The following is a 25685-nucleotide window of genomic DNA, read 5'->3' as shown; positions in this document are numbered from 1 at the left end:
TATGGAAAACAGTATGGAAGTTCTGCAGATAATTAAATATAGAACTGATGTATGATCCAGTAACCTGACTTCTGGGTATATTTTCAAAGGAAATTAAATCAGTATCTTTTTTTTTAAGATTTTATTTATTTATTTGACAGAGAGATCACAAGCAGGCAGAGAGGCAGGCAGAGAGAGAGGAGGAAGTAGGCTCCCTGACAAGCAGAGAGCCCGATGCGGGACTTGATTTCAGGACCCTGAGATCATGACCTGAGCCGAAGGGAGAGGCTTAACCCACTGAGCCACTCAGGCACCCTGAAATCAGTATCTTGAAGAGATACCTGCACTCCCAAGTTCTTTGCAGCATTATTCACAATAGCCAAGATATGGAATTAACCCAAGTGTCCATAATGGATGAATGGATAAAGAAAATGTGATACATATGTGTGTGTGTGTGCATGTGTGTGTATATAATGGAATATTTTCAGTTATAAAAAAGAAAGAAATCGGGCCCCTGGGTGGCTCAGTCAGTTAAACGTCTGCCTTTGGCTTGGCTGCTCAGCGAGGAGTCTGCTTCTTCCTCTGCTCTTCACCCTGCTCGTGCTGCTCTCTCTCTCTCATAAATAAATAAAATCTTTTTTTTTTAAGATTTATTTATTTATTTATTTGACAGAGACAGATCACAAGTAGATAGAGAGGCAGGCAGAGAGAGAGAGAGAGAGAGGGAAGCAGGCTCCCTGCTGAGGAAAGAGCCCGATGTGGGGCTCGATCCCAGGACCCCGAGATCATGACCTGAGCTGAAGGCAGCGGCTTAACCCACTGAGCCACCCAGGTGCCCAATAAGTAAAATCTTAAAAAAAAAAAAAAGAAATCCTGTCATTGGTGATATCATGGGTAAACCTGGATGACATCATGCTCAATGAAATAAGCCAGGCAGAGAAAGACAAATAGTGCATGATCTCACTTACATATGGAGAGAAGTCTAAAAAGTTGTAAGTCATAGAGGCATATAGAGTAGAACCGTGATTACCAGGAGTGGGGAGATGAGGGAAATGGGGAGATGTTGGTTGAAGAGCACAGAGTTGCAGTTTTAAGATGAGTAAGTCTAGAGATCTGCTGTTCGTGATGACGACTACAGTTAATTACACTGGGTTGAATACTGGAAATTCACTAAGGGAGTAGATTTCAGGACTCTATCACATATACAGAATAATACCCAATGTGAGGAGATGAAATATTAATTAATTTGACTATAGTAAACACGCTCCTATAGATAGATGTAGATTCGATCACTCTGTTGTATGCATTCAATATATACAATTTTTATTTAAAAAAAAAGACTGAGAATGTAGCCCCTGTCTTGCTTTCTCACCCTTTCCTAGTGCTTTATCTTCCTTTCCTTCCCTTCTCTCCCTTTTCCCTCTATTGTCGTTATGTTGCCATAGTTGTGATATGGAACCCGGGTGTAATTTTTAAAGTAAACTCTTCTGCTGTTTTTAACACTTTATTTTTGCCTTGTGAAGGAAAATTTTATTGTTTTCTCAATAAGAGTATGTAACTCTCTTTCTATATTTTTTGCATATAATACATTTGTGACTCCAAAAGGGAATAATTTTTTAAACTCGTATCTTTCCCCTCTAATATCAATAAGTCATGGTTGTGATGCACACGTTTCCTTGTTCTTGGATGGATTAAATGTAATTTTCAGATGAGATAGTTTCATACTGGTGAAAACTTTTTCATTTGTGCAGAATTATCATTGCTTGCAAACCCTGCCATTTAATTTTCAGTGTCTATGTAGAATGATTTGATCAAGCTCTGTTTTTCTCTGTCCTTTGTTTGTTCTAGATACATTTCATATTGCTTTTCAGTAGACAGGGGAAATTACGGCTGCAGAAATGGTACACGACTCTCCCTGACAAAGAGAGGAAAAAGATCACCCGGGAAATTGTTCAGATTATTCTCTCTCGTGGTCAGAGAACAAGCAGTTTTGTTGACTGGAAGGAGCTAAAACTTGTTTATAAAAGGTGTGAGTAACTGTCTATGAGATCTGTCTTTCTCATTATTGCTTTGGATTATTTAATCCTGAACATTTTTTATTACAACACCAATTGCATCACTTACTGAAATCTTTGGAGTCTGGAGCCCAAATATTTGCGCCAGTAGACTAACAGAAAAAGAGCTCTCATTTATTGAAAGGCTTTCCATGTGCCAGGATGGATTCTAGGGATCTGATCTACCCGTGGATAATGAAGGGCATCAAGAAATAGCCTCTGGGCACCTGTTACATTTCCAGCACCTCTAATGACTGCGGATGTCTTAACAAACAAGACAGGGACCAGAGCTGCTGTTAGGGAGCATACTCATCGTCAGGCAAACAAAACCCTACCCGTTAGTAACAAATGCTGTGGGAAAAAATGCAGGGGAAGGTGCTAGAGAGATGGGCAGCCCTTATGATTGCTATTATTACTCATCTTTGCAAAGGAGGAAACTGAAGCTACAGAGTTTCTAAGTAATTAGTCTTCAATCACAGGAACTAAGGGGCAATTGAAAGAGCCAGGATTCAAATGCATATCCTTTTGGCTTTATTTTTTTTTTAAATTTTTTAAAAAGATTTTATTTATTTATTTGAGAGAGCGAGCACATGAGTGGGGGTGGGGGAAGGGCAGAGGGAGAGGGAGAAGCAGGCTCTCCGCTGAGCAGGGAGCCGGACTTGGGGCTTGATCCCAGGATCCTGAGATCATGACCTGAATCGAAAGCAGATGAGTCACCCAGGCACCCCTCCTTCTGGCTTTAAAGCCTATATATTCTCTCATTATTGCACCTGCTTGCCATAGCAAGACAGTACTGGCAAGCAACCTCAGTTTATAGATAAGGAAACTTTACGTAAGAGGTAAAGCCATTTTGCCCATAGGCCCAAATAATTGATGTCTAAGCCAGGACCAGAACCCAGCTGACCGGACTCTGCATTCAGCATCCTACTGCCACTTCCAGAAGCAAAATGCACATTGAGAAGGCTCTTGCAAAGGGCGTTTCTAAAACCCGAAGGCAAAAACAGAGGCAACTTGGCAGGCTGTATTTAATGGAGTAAATTACCAGGAAGTGCCCGGGCAGAGCTGCTGCTGCCGGGTCCAATGTTAAAGCTTTTATTACGAGCCTCCGGAGAGATGTCAGTGAAGGCCCCTTTTAATAAGCATCCCAGGGACAGCAAGGCAAAGTCCCAGGAAGCACTTGTCAACAAGAAGCTTGTCCCTCTCTACTCTCTGCCTACTGGCTTTTAAAACTTTGAGTTCATTAGTGATTTAAGCCATTGTTTAAAGAACAGGCGTTAACAGTTCTCTCAACAGATATTTGCAGAGCCTGAGTACATCATGGTGAGCAAGGCAGACTCGGCACCTGCCCTTGGGAAGCCAGTGACCGAGTGGGGCAGAGACAGGCCATGAAATGGGCAATGAAGAGCACTAGCCGCTCTGAAGGGGGAGGCTCAGGAGTGCAGAGCCCGGCATCCAGCCCAGTGTGGGAAGTTAGAGGTTTCCAGGAGGAAGGACATCCAAACTCAGAGCTAAGGGTGGGAAGTCGGCGTTAACCACACAAATGGGGGTGGGGAAGAGGATTTCAGGCAGCAGAAAGTCACTGGAGGATGGACTGGATGGGCTGAGGGTGGGTCACATACAGAAGGAATGCAGCACCGTGTGAGGTGAGAGCTGGGGTCAAAGCCTTGAGGTTTAGAAAGGACGCTCACAAGCAGGGGAGGAGTGTGAGCAGGCACCCCCATAACTGTGGGCCGAGGACCCTGTCTCCCTGATTATAGTTCCTCGGGGTAAAACGGTGTTGAGAGTCTTTTATGTAATTAATCGGTACAACCCAATGGGCACGCTCTTTTTATATATTCTCTTTCACGTATTGGGAGGCTGTTGGATGTGATCCATGATGGCTTCTTTCTTGGATTTGGATGGGGGGAGCTTCGCATATTCACTGCAGACAACACCATCTTTGGGGTGGGTATTGGATGTGTCATCTTATTTTACTTTTCTTTCTTCGTGTTTTTCCTTTCAAGGTATGCTAGTTTATATTTTTGCTGTGCTGTAGAAAATCAGGACAATGAGCTCTTGACTCTCGAGATCGTGCACCGTTACGTGGAGTTGCTGGACAAATACTTTGGAAATGTGAGTGCTGTTCTGGTCTCCTTGGAATCAGTCCCTATTTCAGCTCTTACGTCAGTTCTGTCTTTATCACATTCCTTCCCTCTCTCAAGTCTAAAATATGAATTGCATTTGCCCAAGGATTAGAATACGAGGCATTCTCCCCCTTCCCGTGGTTCTTCGTAAACAAAGGAGCCAAAGCTTTCAAGAGGCAGGCTGTGTCTCTGTCTGTCTTCAGATCACAACCACCGTAGAGAGCTCGTTCAATGAATGAGAATTTGTGCAGGGTTCCTTGATATTTTCTTCTTCATTCTTCATCGCCTGTCATCTCTCTTCTATTTTGACTTTTTAATCCCCTCTCTGGCTTCTTTCAGTAAGCTCTGAGTGTTCTCTAATATTATTTATACATAAAAAAAATTGCCAAACACATACACAGGGAAACCAAAATCCTTTTCCTATTGCTATTTAATTTCCGTGCATTTACTGCCCAAGTAATATCCAGTATGAGGTGCCCCCATCCTTAGAACTCATTCACTCTTACGGCTCTGGCTCCTCCTTAAGGGTTCCCAGGAAATCATAAAGTTACCACTGGCCCCTTCCTAATGGTCAGCACTAGGAATGCTTCTTCAGCCTTCCCCTGACCTCCCTACAGCACTGGATTTTTGCTCGTCCCTCCTCCCCTTTCTTTTTTTGCCACAGCCCTGAGTTCTGCTGTTTCTCATCCTGTTTCTAACAGCTTGGTTTCTGCCCCGAGCTCTCTTCCTCCCCCTGCCCTTTCTACTCTCCTTGTGTGCCTGTCTCCCTGCCTGCCTTCTTCTGGAATCTGTGACCACATGGCTCTTTTTCCCTCTGCCAAGGACGGTCTTCTCTGGGCTTCTCCCAACCGTCTCAGTCGAAACGTGTCAAGAACTAAAATCATCTTCTGCAAACCTGTTGTGTCTTGTGATTGAGTTTATTATGTCCCAGGATACTTCAATGCTTCTTTCTTTCTTCTTCCTCCACCCTTTGCTAAAGGCTGCCTTTGTCTGTTCAGATGGGTCTACAAACCATCTCTTTCCTTCCACTCTCAGTAGTACAGATTTACCTGAGATAGCAGTTTTGCTTTTGCTTGAAACCTCATCTCTGGCCCTTTGCACCCCTGGGCTTGTCTCTGCTTCCCTTTCCTGCCTTGTTAGTTACCGTCTTCCTTGCAGTGCATGGATCCAGGTGACGGTCGTCCTCAGCCACTTTCCAACATCTATATTGAAAAAAAAAAAAAAAAAAAAAGCCCAACTTCTTAGCCTGGCATTTATGCTTTCTAAACCATCAGTCCCAGACCACTTCTCCAACCTTTTCGCTATTCTCTCTTTCCATCCCTGACGTGCTCAGTGCTGCAGTGACATAGAACAGCCTGGTATCATCCTTCACTTGTGCAAGGTTTGTATGAACACCAAACCGTAAGTGTCTCAAGATCATGACCTGGGACTTAGTTGTTTGATTTTTTCCAACACTTGGGAGTCACTCTGGGGCAGATTTTAGCAAATGTTCCAGGAACATGCCAGCCAGTTCACGGCCTTAAGAAATACATCATTGGATTTGGAATATATTTTGTCTCAGTCAGGTACCTTCCCTGTTCCCCAGCTCACTGAGGATTTCTAGTAAGTGTTGTTGGGAGGGTTTGCTTCCACAGGACTTTCTGTGCTCGGGTCCGTGGAATGAGTAGCATTTGCAGTATTGGGTGGGGTTTTATCCAATTACTTGTGACTGTTTCCACAAGGGTGAGTATTTGAAAGGCTTTTGAAAGAATTTTCTCTCCCTCCTCCCCTTCATCCTTTTTATTCCCCTTTATAAATGACGTTAGAGGATGACCTTAAATGTTGCTTGGGAGATTTTAGGTCGTTGGTCAGTATAGAGAGTAAGATAGCCAGACCATTTTCCTTTCTCTTTCTCTTAGCTCCCCATGTTTATTTTCATTTTCTAAAGAGAGATTTGCAAGTGTATAATTGCATGTTTTTGAACATGGGTTTATTTAATTTTATGCTTTCCATTATTCAAAGGAAGCCTGACATTGTCAAATCCACTGCAACCTTGGCCTTTTGTAAAGGCCTGAAGGTGTTTTCCTGAGGCCCAGGTTTCCCAGGACCTGCCTTCTGTCCTTAATTTCTGCACTCTGGTTTGACCTGTTGTGTTTTCCTAGATTTCCCCGACTGTGGTAATGCAAATGGGGGTTAAATTTTGATGTCAGTCTTATCTGACCAAATATGAGATATTTCAGATCACGTTGCTTTCTTAAGAGAATCTAAATCACCTTCACCAAAGCTGAGTGAGCCCAGTTAAGATATAAGGAGAATCAGAATGAATTCCTATTTCTCTAACATTAATTTTTCATCCTATTTTGGCCTACCTTTAGAAGCTCTGTCTTTGCCATGGACCAAAATTTAATTCACTAAAAAATTCAATGAATCTTTTATTAAGCTAAGAGCAGCTAAGAGCAATTCAAGACTATCTGCCCAGTAGGTGTTCAGTTCTTATTAATTAACTGTGATGAGCAAAGCCTACCAGTACCGATTCTCATTGACATCATCTCAGGAATAATATATTTCTCTTTGGCTCTCTTTTCCTCTTGTGTTAATCCTGAAGGTTTCCTGGAATTCTGCCCTTAATATTAAAGAAGAGAAGACTTTGTACCAAGCTTCTCTTATAACACTGGAAAATATCATCTTCCTGTGACAGATAAATCAGAACCTCTGGCCACTGATTTATGTGTTTTTTGAGCATTTTTCAATTCCAGGGAGATTTACAAGGATTAACTAGTTAATCTTTCGATCTTCAGTAAATAGCATTAACTCATTTACTGAGGCTAAGAGGAAATACCCCAGAATCTCCCACTAGATAAAGGTCTGTCTGAGGATTTAGGCACCTGCCATATTTTCCCATTACAGACGACAGTGTGAGTTTTTGCAGATGTGCTCAGAGCATATGGGTGTTGCTGTTCCAGAGAGGTTTGACCTTGACTTAGGAAGTTTTCTGGGAGGAAGTAGAGGGCTCTGAGTCCTGCTGGGTCATGGTGTCCACTCATCACTCACTCACCAGACCCATGATTTTGGCTGGGGAATAAATCTCTAATTGACATATAAGAAAAATAACATTCAAAAATGTTAATAGAAATATTTACTTTGCTAATCTCATGGGGCTGTTGTGAGGATGAAAGAGACAGTGTAATTAACAATACTTTTTACAAACTGTCAGTTGCTACCTTGTTGTGTCTTACACTGTAAGTATTGTATGTCTGGTTTTATACATTTACTGTATATAATTTAAGCTTTTTGTATTTACTTTAGAACAGAATTTAGTAAGAGAAAGTTCTTAGACTCAATCAGAAGTATTGAGTTATTGAATTGCCAGGAATAATCTTCTGTCTCATGTATTCTGCTATACAAGTAGACCCTCAGGCCAAATTATAGTAAAGCATAGGTGAAGAGATCAAGGGTAAAATTAAATTATCACTGTTTCTGCTTTTTATAAGCTTTCCTTCAGAATACAGATACACCAGAAATGAGAAAAAACCCTAACAGGCTCCTGTGTTTATAAACATGGAAATTGTTTGTTTTTTGCATAATTAGATGAAATGCAGTCATTTGAGCATCAAGAGCATCCTCCTGATGTACTGGGACAGTACCCTTGAGGTAGACTCACAAATATTTGAGTAATTGGTCTGCATTTAGTCTAAGGTCCTCTGGGAGATGTTTCCTGTTCTTACTTGTGGCTGTAGTAAACCCTTGGGGTTAAGGTCCAAGAATAACCATAGAAAGAGAATTTTGGAGTTGCTGTATATGAAATAGTTGCTCATTTGTAACTCTATAATTCCAGTAGAACTTGTGCATCTGTTTCCTTATGATCTAGATATAGTAATTGTATGTCCAGGTTGCGTGTGTGTGTGCGCGCGTGCACGTGTGTGTGTGTGTCTGGCTTTGGGTGCCATGTTACTTTATTCCCATCCCTTGAAACTAGATTCAGTAAATTAATTGCCCCATGGCTGCTGGTCAACCCTACAGGTTGTTACTCTGAGAGTGGGGTTTGAGATGGTCCTAGAGAACCAGAGAACTTGCATTAGTATCTGTCAAGTTCATCTTGCAGGACTCTGATCGCTGGTTTCTCCTAATGAGGCTCCTGTCTGTCTCAGATTCCTGGTCTACACCTGCCTTGAACTTTGAGGTTCCTCAGCTCTTGCTACTGTAACTCCTGACTTCCTGCCTCTTCTGACTTCTGGTAACTGCTTGCTTCTCTTACTTTCTCTAATGAGCATGGATGTCTGATCTATTGTGCTTTCTTTTTGTTTCTCTGTATTGTTTAAAATTGCATTTTTTAAAACATATCCTCCTAGACATGTACAGTTTTATTTTTAAATGGGATTGTATTATGTTATTATCCTGCAACTTTTTCTTTATTTTTTCCCCCATGGCCATCCATAGAAATCTTTCTCATTCTTTCCAACTTCTACATGGAATTTCCATGTGATCATGGCAGGCAAAGATAGACTATTGAGGGTAGAGGGAAGTAGCTCTAAATATATACACCCACTGGTTGATTTACTTACTTGATACTGCTTTCTAACAAATGAGACCATGACCTTTGCACATGAGTTAGGTGAGTTTTTCTGAGCTGGCCATTTATGATAGTGATGTTTACCTAACTGTTTACCTTACAGAGTCTGCAAGTTTATTGACCTAAACCTTAAATATATGGAACCCTTTGCTAAAATGTTGACATCCATTTTATGTAAAGTTATAGCACTCAGTAGCATCAGAGAATTGTTGATCTGGGAAGCCATTGATTCCCAGCATCATAGAAGCAAGGCCTAAGTGGTGAGTGACTCATTTATCCTACAGATGTGTATTGTGTCCTATTATGTAGCACTAGGTACCGGGGATAAGAGATGACTGATACGATAAGGTCTGTGCCTGAGCTCACAGTGCTGGTGGGGAGATTGATGGGTCAACATATACTAGTGCCCACATGTATAACAGAACACAGAGCGAGTGGTGTGACATCTGGATGGGGGAAAGAGGCTTTGGTGGAATCATTGTGCCCCCAACTTTTGAATCTGGCCTTGAAAAATGAGCTTAATTTTGTCGGCAGAATAAAGAAAGGCCATCTGGGGGCCATCCCAGGAATTTCTGGAATGGGCAAAAGGGAAAAGCAGAAGAGTCCCTGCGAGTTAATGGAGTGTGGGTGTAGCCTGGGGTGAGTGCTGACATGGGCTGCAGAGAGCCCACCCCGGCTGGGTGCCCAGGAGTCCTCTGTGCCAGGAGGAGGAATGGAAGCTTCAGGTTGAGTATAAGACCCCACACAGGGGAGGAACAATATCGCAGTTCACCGGAGTATTAGTAGTTGTTGGCTTTGGGTGGGGATGGACACCACCTAGAAGGTCATTGTAGTGACCTTAATGAGAGACGCTGCAGGTCTGAGCAGCGGCAGTGAATGGGGAGAAGACAGGAAGGGTTGGGATTTTTACATGGCAGAATCAATAGGAATTGGTGACCAGACTGAGAAGGATGAGACTGAAGGAGGGAGAGGGATGAGAGGGAAGGGGAAGGAAGTTGGACCCGTGGGATGATTCAGTTGGGCCACAGATGGAGGTTGCAGCTACAAAGCAAAACAAGATCTGCCGGGAAAAGAATTCGCTTAACCACAGTTTGGCACCTGGTGACTTGAGCTGAGGAATATCCAGGCAGAGCGGTCTAATGAGCAGGTGGAAATACGGGACTCACCCCAGAAGGAGATCAGGGCTAGACACCTAGGTTTGTCAAGACACCCGCATGCCAGACACAGCCAGAGAGCATCCGGGGGATATTCTAGAATATACGCAGGGCGAGGAGAAGAGGCTTTCATGAAAAACACCGGCATTTAAGCAGAAGGTGGGTCCCTGGAATGTAAGCCACATTATAGCAGTGAGGCTGGGTTTTGCTGATTATGCCCCAAGCACTCCATAAATTCTTCCTAACCAAGTGCGAAGTAGCAGGGGGAGGACTCATCCAACAAGTCTGAGAAGGATTCGACAGAGATGGAAGACAAGAACAGGCACTGAATGGCATTGCCAAAGTCAGGAAGTAAGGGAGAGAGGATTTTCAGGAAAAAGATTGCTGAAGGGTATCCAGTGCTGCTGGGAGGGCAAGGAGGGGGAGGGCTGAAAACTTGCAGGTGGAAACCTTCCAGAGGGTGTGGAACAGGAAAGAGAAGTGCTGGGGACTTGAGGAATGAGCGAGGAGAACATCAGGAGGGTGCCTGAGTGGTGTCCGGTCGGGCAATTGGAAACAAGCCCTGTTTGGATTATTGGGTGGGGGTTGCTCTTGCCACTTGCTTTACTTACACAGCAAAATCTGTCGGACTCCACTTTGGTCTGTGACAGTCGTTCTCCCTGTGTGGTCCCCAGATCCGCACCATTAGCATCACCTGGGAACCAGTTACAAGTGCAGACTTTCAGGCCTTACGCAGACCCACCAAATCGGAAACTCCTGGGCTGGGGGCCCAGGCAGCGTGTCCCTCAGAGCCTTCTGGGTAACTCGGATACACTGTAAAATTTGAGAACCACTGGCTTGTGACATGATTTTGAGAGAAATTAGCACAGCTGAAGAGTGAGCTTCTGAGAGTCCCAAAGCTAGGAGCCAAGATTTCTAGACAGGAGAGCAGGAGGAAGCAGGCGCTGTCCTCTGCCTAACTCGCGGTGGCGACTTGGCTTCTGTTCGTGCCCATGGAAATATGAGCCGAGCTTCCTGATGCCTGTCCCAAGTCTCAGATTTCTTGTTGTGACATAGAGGAATATTACTTAGGGACATGGTCTGCTTAATGGAATGTGGTTTTACTTTTGCTTAAGGCCTGCGATCCCTTCGCTCTGTTTCTCAGTCCTTCCAGTTCCATCCCATGGTTCTGTCTTTGGTGTGCTGCATGGGTGTAACTATTGAGACGGCTTGAGACGCCGACATGGGTTTGCCCTGGTATTCCCGCAAGTTTCTCAAAACATCTGTTTTTGTCCTACCAGGTCTGTGAGCTGGATATTATCTTTAATTTTGAAAAGGCTTATTTTATCCTTGATGAGTTTATAATGGGCGGAGAGATTCAGGAAACGTCCAAAAAATCTGCTGTCAAGGCCATTGAAGATTCTGACATGTTACAGGAGGTCAGTACCCAGTGTTGGTGTCACGGGGGAGGGTGGCGATGATGATGGCGAGGATAATAATGATCCTTACTGAGTGATTCCTTTACGCCAAGTGCAGTTTCTAAGCAGCTTACCTGTTTTAACTCCTTTAATTATCACAGTAACTCTAAGAGGTGGGTAGCATTTTTGCCCTCACTTTGAAGTCAAGGAAACTGAGACACAGAGAGGTTAGACAGCCTGCTTGATGTCACACAGCCAGTAAGTGTGGAATAGAAATTTGAATGAGGATGTTGGCCTCCAGAATCTTTGCTCTGTGTTTGACTGAGGATACCTCACTGTCAAAAAGGTATTAAAAGCTTGGTGCTATTTTTTTTTTCAAGGATTTTATGAAAGGTATAAAAAGATTCTCATTAAAAAAAAAAATTCTCATTAAAATATCTGTGCTACCCTGGGAAAGAAGAATAGGAGTACATCGTTATTTCCTTTGCCAGGGATATTAGACCTTTATTATTGAAGATGGCATTTATCATTTTAATTAAAATTTCTCACAGCTCCCAGCGAGGCTGCATGTGTGCTCCTAGTTGCATAAATAAATTGGGGATACTGTGGCTTGCTTGCCAAGGTATAAATGGGGCCAGAAGCATACATGTGCTCCTGATTCTGTGATATTTATATAAAATACAGTGGGTCTTTTAGAAGCAGTCTAGATAGGCATCATACCCAGTAAGGGGACTCATCCAAATCAGCGCCTTCCCTCCTGCCAAGGACACAGAGAAAGAGCACATCCCCGCTCTGACCTTTGGCCTCCCTAATGAGGTGACCCACCAGACCCTGCGCAAAGCTGAGCTCTGTTCCAGTTCCACCACCCCTGGGTCCTTCTTCCCGCAGCATCCTTGGGTCTTTCCACCTGCCTGTTTTACAGTAGCAGGTCAGGAGATCCCAGAGGATCTTAAACCCTCTCTTAAATGTTGGCATTAAACCATCCTCCCTGCATGGTGCAGATCTGTTTGAGAAAGAAGATACTGATTGTGTTAATAAAACAACATCGGGCATGGTTTCCAAGCCACTCTTTTTGGCACGTCTCTGAACTGATGACTTGCTCCTGCCCATCCAGGGGAAGTGGTCCTCAGGTGAATGGACCCTGAGGAAGACCTCTGTGGAGCAGATACCCCGAAGTGTCTGTGTGTGCCTTTTAGGAGGCTGCCACATTTCTCCCCTCAAGAAACGCATTTAAACTTTCCGCTGTTTACTTGGCTCTCTCCAAATGCCACAGGAAGGGAATTTTACAAGGTACTTGAGAACTCAGTGGTTTGGAAATTCCACAGAACAACCTTTCTTAAAATATGCCGGGGGTTATTTATAATTTCACCCTCAGGGCCCAGACTGTGGAGTCTAAGCCTTACCAGAGAAAGGAACTTTTTAGCAGGGTCTTTGGCACTCGCAGTAATCAAAGCTTTCTGAATTGGAGCCAAGACACACCTGGGTTATTTTGAATTCCTCCTCTGTCAGAAATACATAGAGTTTTAAAGAGTTTGCCGTGCACCTGGTGCTGCAGACTCCACGGAACAATGGGAAGCATGGATTTCAGGAGAGAGCCCTTTCACAGGTAAATGCTAACCGGTAGTTCATGTCCCTGGTGATCGAGTGGGAGGTCTTGATGGGTAGGCCTCAGGAGCCCCTCCATTGAGCCCCTTCATTCCCATAGTGAGCAGGCAACATCATGATTGTCCTCCAAATCTCTCTTGGTGAAATCACAGCACCTGCCGAATAGAGACTTTGTTATCAGCACTCTCTTGGGCTCTGTCTGGGTACTTCAGCTAAGTCATTGAATCAGTGAACGTCTGGGGAGCTGTTAGGGAAATTGATTGTGTCTATCTGATCAGAAACATTTAGAATGAAGGAGCACAAGTATTATAATTACATTCAGAAAAAGAAATGACTGCTTTCCTTTTTCCCCTGTCCTCTGGACCTAAGCACATACTTGTAGCTACTAAAGGTTAAGGGAGGCCTTTGTAATATTGCCTGGAACTTTCCCCAGCTCCTACCTAAGAAAGGTTTCTTAGAATAGAAAAGCTGTCCTTGCGTATTTAATAAGAAGATACACGGTCTTAAATCTCCAAATGCTCAGAGATTACTCTGAGTGTACTGGGGCTTGATGTTAGTGATACGGATTAAGAAGAGAACAGTTTAATTGGTTGGGGGTGACTTTAGGAAGTGCCTTATTTTGAGGGTGACAACCTGTGGACAGTGGTGTGGAGTGAGAAGGGAACAGAAACTGAAAGGGGACGATGGTACTCATTACCTGCAGGGGTTGCAATTCCTGGCATCACCAGCAGGGACGACGGAGAGAAGAGGTTTCACCACAGAATGAGGGGCGAGGGTCCAAAACGGTACCTCATTAGTTCAGGCAATAGGATACCTCACCTGTGTATGTGTGGATGCGTGAGAAATGGCTAGGTGCACCCCAACATTGTCACCCTTAAAAACACAACCCATGTTAACACCTAAGAGAAGCCATAGTGCAATAAAAAGTTCTAGCATGTACAGTGTTGAGTACATAAGAAACTTGGGGGTACAGGATGGATAACAGAAGGGGTGCTGAGGGACAGATTTGGGTCCTCTTGTGAATGGCCAGGGCAGAGCTCTTTAAGGTTGTGTCAGCCTTAAAAGTCTGTTCCAATCTCGAAAGTGGCGAGCTCAAGAAAATACAAACCTTGTATGTTCTTGGTTCATGTGACCTGGGGAAGAGCATGGCCCCGAAACAGCACTCTGTGCAGTCTTTAGCAGACTGTTAGCCAGCGGGGTGAAGCAGGCCTGAGAAGGAGAGGCCAGTGAGCTGTGAAGCCAGTCAAGTGACAATTCCAGAGCCTTTTGCTGGCCCAAGCCCCTTCCAATGCTGCAGGCTCATATGACCAGATTTGCAAAGGTAGGATATCTGACTGCAAAGCATATGTGGCCATATAATGAATATATTATAAAGTGTGTCAGGTACTTAATGAATGAAAACCATATGCTGTTCTGAATTTTGTGATATTTGTCATCTTTTAAAAATTTATCATCTGACGGATGCCTGTGTGGCTCAGTTAGTTGGTTAAGCATCTGCCTTCAGCTCAGGTCATTATTCGGGGATCCTGGGATTGGGTCCCACATTGGGCTCCTTGCTTAGCAGGGAACCTGCTTCGCCCTCTGCCTCCCACTCCCCTCACTTGTGCTCTCTCTCTCTCTTTCTCTCTTTCTCTGACAAATAAATAAATAAAACATTTAAAAATTATCATCTTGGGGTGCCTGGGTGGCTCAGTTGGCTAAGCATCTGCCTTCAGCTCAGGTCATGATCTCAGGGTCTTAGGATCGAGCCCCACATGAGGCTCCCTGCTAGCAGTGAGTCTGCTTCTCCCTCTCACACTCCCTCTGTGCTCTCCTTCTCTCTCTCTCTCTCTCAAGTAAATAAAATCTTTAAAAAAATTATCATGTTGTGGATGGAACTAGAGGGTATTATGCTGAGTGAAATAAGACAATCAGAAAAAGACAATTATCATATGATCACTGATATGAGGAATTTGAGAGGCAGGGCGAGGGGGTTGTGGGGGGTAGGAAAGGGGAAAATGGAACAAGATGGGACTAGGGAGGAAGATGAACCATAAGAGAGAGACTCTTAACCTCAGGAAACAAACTGAGGGTTGCTGTGGGGGGGTGGAGGAAGGGATAGGGTGACTGCGTGATGGTCACTGGGAAGGGTATGTGCTATGGTGAGTGCTGTGAAATTGTGTAAGCCTGATGATTCACAGACCTGTACCCTGGGGCAAATAATGCATTATATGTTAATTAAAAAAATAAATATATAAAATCTTAAAAAAATTATCATGTTATTTCTTTTCTCATTCTAAATAAACTTTATGCCCAATTTTGTATCTGTATTTTTGTATTCCTTTTTTTTTTTTTTTTTTGAGAGAGAGAGAGAGCAAAAGAGTGCAAGCTGGGGTTGGGGGAGGAGCAGAGGGATTCTTAAGTGGGCTCCACACCCAGCATGGAGCCCCAATGTGGGGCTTGATCTCACAACCCTGTGATCATGACCTGAGCTGAAACTAAGAGTTGGACACTTAACCAACTGAACTACCAAAGTGCCCCTTTATGTTCCTTTCTTTATGGTATAAACTCTAGATGCTACAAAATAGACATGGGCCCCAGGCAAATGTGCTACTCCTGCTTTAAAGACACCCCCAGCTTCTGTAAGAAGAGGTATAGGGCAAAGGTCTTAGGGTGTGGGCTTCTCTTGGCTGGTGCTCATCTAAGAGGTGTAAGAACTTCATAAGAAAGTGTGGATGACTGGGCATAAGTATTTCAGCAGAGGAGCCCTGGAATTCTAAACAGAGCTGGTGAAAACCAGTCAGAACACCTGATTTCTAACTTTAGTACCTCGGGGCAATGCTGCTTAGCCATGGCCTTGTTCTGTGTGGCCCATGATGATCAGCTTCCCTGGCAGGTGCAAGTGAATCATGCACCCTGAGGTTCAAGCCTAAGAACAGGTTGCCGGTTGCTGATTGAGCTGACTGTGGCTCACACAGAAGAGGCAGGGGCATTACCCAAGTCTGCCCCCTTGGACTTCCTTATTGATTCAACCCAGGAGCCACCGTGTTATGCAAATATGTATGTTTACAATAGGAAAGAATGCAAGAGAAAGTCCATTTATCTTGCATAAAGGGCTCACAACATCACTGTATATTTTAACTCTACCTGTAATTGTAAATCTGTCCAAACATTTTTTTTTTAAGGTGCTGGAAAAAAAAATTATAGTCTTGTGACAAGTTAGCAAACTGGCTAACTGATGGGAATGAAGAAAGTTTGCATACTTCAGAGGAAAGCAGTTGTGAAATACATGGAAGAAATTCTTTTTTTTTTTTTTTTTTAAGATTTTATTTATTTATTTGACAGACAGAGATCACAAGTAGGCAGAGAGGCAGGCAGAGAGAGAGGGGAAGGGAAGCAGGCTCTGGGATCATGACCTGAGCCGAAGGCAGAGGCTTTAACCCACTGAGCCACTCAGGTGCCCCCATGGAAGAAATTCTTAAGAATCGTAGTCTGTTTATCCTTTATATCTTGCCAGTAAGTGTAAAAAGATGTTTTGCACAGAATCTATAGCAATACATATGTTCTACAAATACAATTGAGATTTCCCTAATACATGTGCCTGGAAGGGATGTTCATGATCATTTTAGTAGGCACATTTATCTGAAGTCAACAGTGATATATACTGGCAGCTGACGCTTTAGTATTTTTCTTATGCGACATTCTTTTTATGATCAAGCTCAGCTTTTTCTCTTTTGAAAGTTATTTAGTCCCAGCCATATGGAGATGTATGCAAATTATTCTCAAACTTTGAACCACCGTTCTTGATCAGAATGCAAAGATTTATGTCCATACATGTTTCAGGAACTTCTGTTTAGGAACAGCAAAAAATGAGTAAGTAAAATAATGAAAAAAGATTTCACTTTTTTTTTTTAAAGATTTTATTTATTTACTTGACAGACAGAGATCACAAGTAGGTAGAGAGAGAGGAGGAAGCAGACTCCCTGCTGAGCAGAGAGCCAGATGTGGGGCTCGATCCCAGGACCCTAGGATCATGACCTAAGCTGAAGGCAGAGGCTTTAACCCACTGAGCCTCCCAGGCACCCCAAGGTTTCACATTCTGCTAAAGGCTGTGGTTTAAGGGGAAATTGTTCTGATTTATTGTTGTCTTTCAGACAATGGAAGAATATATGAACAAGCCTGCGTTTTAGCTGTGCACCTACTTGAAGAGTCCAAGGGCTATGCACTGGGTGCTTGTACGTGAGCAATGCCTGGCGTCCAGTTCCTTGACAGAGCTCCCGGCATCATGCCAAAAATAACCTAAAAGGGATTCTTTGTTAACTAGCAAAAAGTTGTTTAACATAATATATTTATCATTATTACATACCTGTATTATACTGTATATACCTACTTACTGTAGTCTGTATGTTCAAATAACTGCTTCGTGACTCTGTTGACTGAATATTTGTTTTGCAACATTTGAACTCCATGTGATATTTTTAAGCTAATTTAAATAAATGTTTTGCAATATGTTTTTTGTTTCATTTGATCCTCTACTGACAGCTGAAAACTGTATTGTAATAACCCATGATTTTGAATGTAAGATATATATTGTATTAATAATTCTTTTCTAAATGTTTAGCTTTTTAAATTGTGTAATAATTCCAAGTCACATTAAGAGTTCAGAGTTCATACATAATGCTAGGCATTTTTAACATACTTAGTAAAATGTAATTTCAGTCCAGATACAATGTATCTGATTTTAATGTCCTGAATTCATTTATTTTTTCAGGGTTGGAATTAAGGAAAATAACCAATAAGGGACTTAAATGTTTTGATGTCTTGGAAGCTGCTATCGAATTGAGGTTTTAATTTTACATTTTAGTTGCCTATTAAGGGCATTCCAATTGGGCTGTGGTTCCTACAAACTTTGTATATTTATTAAGGATTTGAGACATCTGGAGATACAGTGTCTATGACTTCCCTTACTGTAAAAATAGTATAATGAAGACTAATACCAATAGCAGTTATTATTATTACTACTATAATTTTAATAATTTTTGAGGTTCCAAGCCCTCCCTGCTTGAGAGATTTTGCTTCAAATATGTTTTAATGTATGTCCGCTGTATTTGAAGACTTACTGTTTATTAGACTTACTTAGAGAATTGACTACTATTGCAGCCTGTATGGTAGATGCTCTTCCTTTTTTATTTCCTCATGCCCCAGATTTTGCTGCTGACCATGATTATTGTGTCTGTGTTGCATTCGTGCTTCCTGGAATGAAAGTTCTATATACCCAGGTAGTAAATGTGATCAGGCATTATAAGGAAATAGCTCATACTCTGTCTGGATGTCCCACTTCTGATGTTGTATCTGTGCATAAGTATTTTCAGTGTTGGTTTTGAGGCCGGTGTCATTCCTTTCGGAGAAGTTAGGGTCCCGTAGTGCTTCTCCTATGAGAAGAGTGTGCTTGCTGTTGTTTTCTGTCTCTAGAAGATCCTATATGGTAGATCTTTAGGGGACATGATGGAAAAAATGTCCTCTTTGGGGGAAAAAAAGGTCCTCTTTGATTCATCTTGTCAGATAGATTTAGGGGAAAATAACAAGATGAGACCACAAGAACAGAAGAAAAAATTGACCAATTCCTCAATGGAGCCATTACTAAAAAGAAATAACTCAGATTAGTAAATGAAGGAATTATTGGGCTTTTAATATCTGATAGGTACTCAAATTAATCATGTGATTACAGTGATAGCATCGGGTTGAAGTTTAACTGTCATTTTGATTACTTAGGTTTATTTTATGTCTTCAGATTTGTGGTTTTGCTCTTTTTGTTGTCAATATGGTGGAACTCTGTTTTTAAAAAGTTTTGTAGAGATGGGCTTTATGTAAATCAACACAGTTTTTCTGGTTCTTTTGAAGTTTTCCACCATTTGGGGGTGAAGGTATTTATTCCTGTATTCTTTCAAATTGGATAATTCCACATTAGACACTGTTGAGCTGTATGTAGGGCTTTCCAGACTCCGTATCAGTGTCTCACCGAGAAAATGAACCTAATGATATAGCACACTGTGTAAATTTGAGGGATTTGGGAGGCATTTTATGTGGGTCTTGGTGAAAATAATCATTATATTTTCTTTATATTATATAATGGTAATAAAACTACCAAGTGAAAGATAAATATAAAATTTGTATAAAACTTACAAATAAAATGTTTTAAAATTTTTTAATGAGAAACTTGAGTGTACTTTTATGAATATAATTATTTTTTAACCCAATTTTATGCTTGAAATTACTACCTTCACTTCCTGGTGAAGTTCTTTAGCATGATCTCTTTATTTTCTTGGTACTTACCATCCAGGAGCAACTTCGTGAGCATGTGACAGCAGATGAGAGAAGATTATTTAATGCTTTATATACATACATATATATATATATACACACACACATACACACATATATAATTTATATATAATATATATTTATTATATATTATTATATATATATTATATATTATTTATTTTATTTATTATTTATTTTTTAAAAATTATTTGAGAGAGAGCAGTGTGAGAACATTGGTGGGGGAGGGGCAGGGAGAGAGGGAGAAGCAGGCTCAGGGAGCCTGATGTGGGGCGCTACCACAGGACCCTGGGACCATGACCTGAGCTGAAGGCAGACTGAGCCACCCAGGCACTCCCATTCAACCACATTTTGATAATTTGATCTCTTTGCATGTACTTAGTGATGCAATCATTCTTTAAACCTAGTAATTTCTTTTCTTTCATGAACAAATGTAAAGTTGGCATTTACTGTGACAAAGTAAGTGAATCTTCACTTCATTCAAACTCATTTTCCAAATCAATTCTCCTAAAACAGTGATAGAGCTTTTTCATCAGCTGTTGTTCTTCTAGAAATTCCTCTCTAGGATTCATGTTGTTTGTAACATCACTATGAAACACCACTGAGGAACTGTGTTTAACTTGACTTTTCTAAGGTTTAATCAATGAACTTTGTTGGTAAACGTTAACGTATTCTTTCACACGGCTCCTGCCATTTTGGATTAAGTCCAGTCAGATGCTCTGGGATGTAGGTAAAATAAGCCAGTGACTATTTTTCAGTAATTAAAGGGAGGGCCATTAACATTTTCTTCAATTCTTATTTTAGAATTTGACAAACTTGAAAAAACTCTTTTCATAGATAGTGTACTTTGGTATCCGACAGTGATAATCTGTTTTGTGACATAGAGCTAAAAACGGGAAGGACTGTAACAGCTAGGGCTATTTTAGCTTCACTTTTTTTTTTTTTTTAAAGTAGGCTCCACACCCAGCATGGAGCCCAGTGTGGGGCTTGAACTCACAACCCTGAGATCCATAAGAGATTCTTTTTTTTTTTTTTTTAAGATTTTATTTATTTATTTAACAGAGAGAGGAGAGAGAGATTACAAGCAGGCAGAAAGGCATGCAGAGAGAGAGGGGGAAGCAGGCTCCCCACCGAGCAGAGAGCCCAATGTGGGGCTCCATCCCAGGACCCTGAGATCATGACCTGAGCAGAAGGCAGAGGCTTTAACCCACTGAGCCACCCAGGCACCCCATCATGAGATTCTTAATCTCACGAGAGGCAAACTGGGGGTTGCTGGGGAGTTGGAGGTAGGGATAAGGGGGCTGGGTTATGGACATTGGGGAGGGTATGTGCTATGGTGAGTGCTGTGAAATGTGTAAGACTGATGAATCACAGACCTATACCCCTGGGGCAAATAATACATTATATGTTAATGAAAAAAATAAATAAAAAATAAAATGTAATTAACAAAATAGAGCAGATTAAGTTGGAAAAAAATTTAAATCTTTAGCAGACAACCTCAAGAATGATGAATCATGAAGTAAAAATGAGACTAACTCAGTAGTTTAGAAAGTATTGCATGTGCTGACACTAATTCCAACCCTGGAATTAGCCCTCTTTTTTTTTTTTTTTTTTTTAATCTTTATATATGATTTTCAGCCATCAGTCTCTCTGAGCAAACTAGTGGACCTTTACTCGCTGGTTGGGACCGTGAGTCCCAACTTACTGTTGGGATTTTTTGAGCCATAAGACTAGGTATCATATTTGTGGTCAGAGCATCAAAATGGACTAGAAACTGGGGACCTTTGTACTGGTACTGACTGTACTGCTGAGAAGGCTCATGAACTTGGCCTTTGGAATAGATGGAAAGTTAGAGTCAGGATCTTGGAAGTGAGCTAATCTCTACTACTCGTTATACAAAGAAAAAAGAGGAGTTAGTGCATTAACACTTTACACTTTGATCAGGTCTCAGTGCTGTTTAACCATTTGCTTAATTAAGCCTTGTCTTTTTCAAAGGTGTTACCTCATGAAAGTATTTGATGAGCTTGTTTTCCTGGTATGAAATACAAGCCTAATGACATTTAAACATGTTTTTCACCCTTTTAAATGATACAGATGAAGTGTATTGAGTGCACTTTGAGTGAGGGATGCCATTATAGGAGTAGAAAAAAACGCTACTGCTGGAATATAGGAAAAGGGTGAATTGCCAGGTTTGTGTTTGTTGAATTTTGTGTTTGTTGGAACTTCTTACATATTTCAGAGGAAAGGGAGTACAGAAGAGGAATACTTTTTTTTGGGGGGGGGGCTAGTCGTGAATAAAAGGAGCTAATGATCTGGAAAAATCCTTGAATTCAGTGACTGCTTCCTGCATGTAGCTAAGATTTATCATTTCAAACCTCTTTGTACCTATGAAAAGAAAACCTTTTCCTTTGGTTCTGAGCTGAGGAGTCAGTGTAGGATGAAACAAACCCTGCTTGAAAAAAATGAGGCAGGGGGCGCCTGGGTGGCTCAGTGGTTTAAGCCTCTGCCTTCGGCTCAGGTCATGATCTCAGGGTCTTGGGATCGAGCCCGGCATCCGGCTCTCTGCTCAGTGAGGAGCCTGTTTCTCCCTCTCTCTCTGCCTGCCTCTCTGCCTACTTGTGACCTCTCTCTCTCTTTTATTTATTTATAAAATATTTAAAAAAATGAGGCAGATACCAGCTGCTCATTTATGGGATGGTTTCTTGTTTCCTCCTGGGCACACAGGTGGACTTCATCTCCCAGCCCCTCCTCAACTGTGGTTTCTCCATGGTGAAACGATGGCCAGTGGAATGCAGGTTGATCTCACAGCATCCCCACGCTGCAGTTCTGGCTCATAAAACATCTCCACCCATGACGCTTCATTTTCAGTCTTTCCCTGTTATGGCTGAAGGAAAATACTCCAGGATCCAGAGAAGGCAGAGTCACGAGATGGAAGGAACCTAAAAAAGGCTGTCAGGAGGCCTAACTAGGTAGGAACAGGCACATGGGACTTTTCCATGTGACCGAAGGAAACAATTGTGAACTGAACTCCTATGGTCGATTTGTTTCAGCCACGAGCCCAAACTAACACGTGGAACGATCATGGGCTACCATTGGCAGCATCAAGATGGGGTAATCAAGTTTATTTTCAGATAATGGAAAAACATAGCCCCATTTAGAGCTAATACAAGCAACTAATTATCTAGAAGAGGGTGGATAATCTGATTAGGAGAGTAGGCTGCTGAGAAGTAGAAAGATGTTGATGTTACCACCCACACATTGTGCCGGTTTTCTAGAAGGTCAAACCGGGTCCCTCCCAAAGGGTACCCTGAACCTGCATACAGATTTTGTTTGTTTGGCTCTTACTGGGTAAGAAAATTGAATCAATTGAGTGATTTCACATGAAAATTAGATTTTACTTTTTTTTTTTTTTTTTGCTTGGAAAATTGCAAGCATATTGGGCTTGCAGCTCTGGAGAATCACTGGGAGCTGGACGGCATGCACTGCTGCTTTCTGCAGTCTTCACCATTATACTGCCCCCTTCACTGAGTTGCAGACTCAGCCAGCTTGAAGAGGGGGTGGGGATTTTCATTTTGACCCCCGTGCTACATTTTCATTCCACTTCTGTGGTTGCTGATGCAGCTTCGTAGTCTGACTTCTGAGAGCTTTCATAATCTGACCCCTTCTGGATCTTTAAATCTCCTGTGCCACACTCCTTCACAGGTCAGCATGTTACTCTCTTCTTAGCTGGTGTTGTTCCATGTATTCCTTTACCTAAAGCGTTGTTTGCTTCAGTTGTATCCAGATGCTTTAACACATGACCTGAATGTCACTTTCTTCATGGCCCTCCTCTCATTCTGTCCTTTCTCCTTTTCTCTGCAATCCCTTTGCGGTAGGTACGTGCTTCCCAGGACACTCGTTGCTTTAATTCTGTATTGTAGATATTCAAATACATGTGTTATCGCTTGCTTAAAAATACTTGAGAGCAGTGTGTGTGTGTGTGTGTGTGTGTGAGAGAGAGAGAGAGAGAGAGAGAGATATCACTTTTTTGACTCTCCTAAAGGGCCTGTTAGTCTCTTGCATACACGAACACAATTATCAACATCTATCAGATCAGAAAGTGAAAACCTCCCCTTTGAAAAGGCACATTTTCCTTAATCCTCCCTCACTGGAAGGTTTTTGAAGAATCATAAGAAGTTCACGAGGTGTCCCTCTCAGTGGAATCCCATGGGGCTCACCTGAGCTGTGCACTGTATGGTTCCACGGTAGAAGCCTGGTGTGCCGGTCACAGAAATGGTACTGAATGAAGGCTGGCCCAGAAGTGTGGTGGCTTCTCTTCTGGTCCAAACCCAGTAACTCTCTGTGTCTTCTTTCACAAGAGACAAAACATATCCATATGGTACCCCTGCTAAGTGCTCAGTTTTAGTTTTATAAATCACTTTGCTCCATCCCAGAAACAACCATGGCCAATTGATTGGCACATTCCGCCCAGTCTTTCATCACTCAGCTCCCATTCAGCAAACATTTCTTGATATTTTACTGGGTCTCGAGCATGGCGAAGGGCACTGTGGACCCAGCAGAAGATGAAATCAGACAAGCCACCTGAAGCTTCAGGGATCCAGTCATACATCAGAAATATGTGTGCAGGAAAGGGTTAACTCAGCGGGTCTGGGAGGGTCCAACCCCACAGTTCAACAGAAAAACCTGCCTCCAGGCTGGGCTGGTGTAACCTCTGAGTCCTTGGAATGTTCTGCCTGATGAGAGTGTTTTCGCAGGTCTCAGGGCTTGGGCGGTGATCTACTGGTGTGGCCAGACAAGTTTATCCTGACAGTGTGATTTATGGTGAATGCTTGTTTTGCCGTGGGTTGGGGGCTGAAGCCCAAGGACCTGAGCTCAGACACATGGGCCCTGAGTACCAACAGGACTGATCCCCAGTGAAACCTCCAGATCCCAAGGCTGGGGAGCTTCCCTGACTGGCAGCACTTGGCATGTGTTTTTGCACATTGTTGCTGCACAGTTCAGATTAGCCCCATGGGATTCCACTGAGAGGGACACCCAGAAGCTGGCGCCTCGTCTCTTCTGGACTTCATGTGCCTCTTCCCTGTGCTGATTCTGCTCCATGTCCTTTGACTGCAATAAACTGCAACAGAGATGGGGCGCCGGGGTGGCTCAGTGGGTTAAAGCCTCTGCCTTCTGCTCAGGTCCTGATCTCAGGGTCCTGGGATCGAGCCCCACATCCAGCTCTCTGCTCAGCGGGAAGCGTGCTTCCCTCTCTCTGCGTGCCTCTCTGCCTATTTGTAATCTCTCTCTCTCTCTCTCTCTCTGTCAAATAAATAAATAAAATCTTAAAACAAAACGAAAAAACCTGTAACAGTGGCAGTAAGACTTCTGAGCCCTGTGAGTCCCGGTAAATCATCTTGGACACTCTTAGCACACAGCCCATTCAGATGCCACCATTGGGGATGATGGTATGTGAAAACATATAATTATGGAGACCAGAAAGGGGAACGTCTGGAAGATGTTTTGGGGGGCTGGGCACCGTGGATTCACTGACCAGGTTGGGTCTTTTCACTTTACTGGGATTATGCACGGAGAGCCAGGTGGACATGGGCAGGGTGGGGTGGGGAGGGGGGCTGGGAGACTCAGCTTTGTTTCTTTTGACACAAAATGTATCTCCATGCTCCTGAGGGAAGGAAATGAAGTGAACACAGGTTATGTATCTATAACTGGCAATTTTGCAGAGTTAGGGGTTCTAACTCTGCCCAGGGCAGCCTGTCCATCTAGGACTGGTCCCTCTAGGAGGCAGGAGAGGCAGACGTGCATGGGAGTGAGGGGACAGGTAGGCCTTCCTCAGCCTTGTCAGTGCTCTGTGAGCTAAGACCAGGGGAATCTCTTCACGTAGGCTATTTTATGAACTCTTGAGCACCAAGAATCCGTGAGTTGTTTAACGAGGTGGGTCTTACACCTGGAGTCTCAGAGTTCCTATCCTGATGCTGTCACCTGCCAGCTGTGGGACTCTGGGAGGAAACTTGTGCTTGCCTCAGTTTTTTCATCTGTGTGCAGGAAGGGTCTGGAACCTAGTAATTGCTCGTTCCATGTCAGCTGCTGCTGTGGGTTTCTCTTCTGGATTTATTTGAGAAGCAGCAGGAGAGCTAGGCAAACTATCGCTGGGAAGAGGGTTTGTGTTGTCTAAAATAGCTTTCTGGAGCTAGAACAAAGAAAAGGGACTGGAGCAGAGGTTGGCATCCCCCCCGCATTTTATTTATTTTATTTTTCAGTGTTCCAGGATTCATTGTTTATGCACCATACCCAGGGCTCCATGCAATACGTGCCCTCCTTAATACCCACCACCAGGCTCATCCAACCCCTCTTCCCCCTCCCCTCCAAAACCCTCAGTTTGTTTCTCAGAGTCCATAGTCTCTCATGTTTTGTCTCCCCCTCCAATTTCCCCCAACTCACTTGTCTGCTCCATCTCCCAATGTCCTCTGGGTTATATGTTATGCTCCACAAGTAAGTGAAACCATATG

General features: G+C 42.8%; 1 protein-coding gene across 2 annotated transcripts in view; it reads left to right on the top strand.

Annotated features, from left to right (window-relative positions):
• Positions 1 to 24416, top strand: part of AP1S3 (adaptor related protein complex 1 subunit sigma 3) — a 61920-nt gene extending 37504 nt beyond the window's left edge. The window contains exons 2-5 of one of the 2 annotated variants that reach the window (XM_046018808.1): positions 1828 to 2006; positions 4037 to 4145; positions 11140 to 11277; positions 21904 to 24416. In XM_046018808.1, the coding sequence (XP_045874764.1) occupies positions 1828 to 2006; positions 4037 to 4145; positions 11140 to 11277; positions 21904 to 22122 (645 nt within the window). In that variant the 3' untranslated portion in view covers positions 22123 to 24416. Of the gene's footprint in view, positions 1 to 1827; positions 2007 to 4036; positions 4146 to 11139; positions 11278 to 16994; positions 19057 to 21903 lie in introns of those variants that run through there. The other variant, XM_046018809.1, reaches the window with a different exon arrangement.
• Positions 24417 to 25685: the final 1269 nt, after the last annotated feature.

This window comes from Meles meles, chromosome 9 (genome assembly GCF_922984935.1).
Source record: "Meles meles chromosome 9, mMelMel3.1 paternal haplotype, whole genome shotgun sequence".
NCBI lineage: Eukaryota > Metazoa > Chordata > Mammalia > Carnivora > Mustelidae > Meles > Meles meles.
The sequence above is the reverse complement of the archived record's forward strand: the minus strand, read 5'-3'. Positions and strand labels throughout refer to the sequence as shown.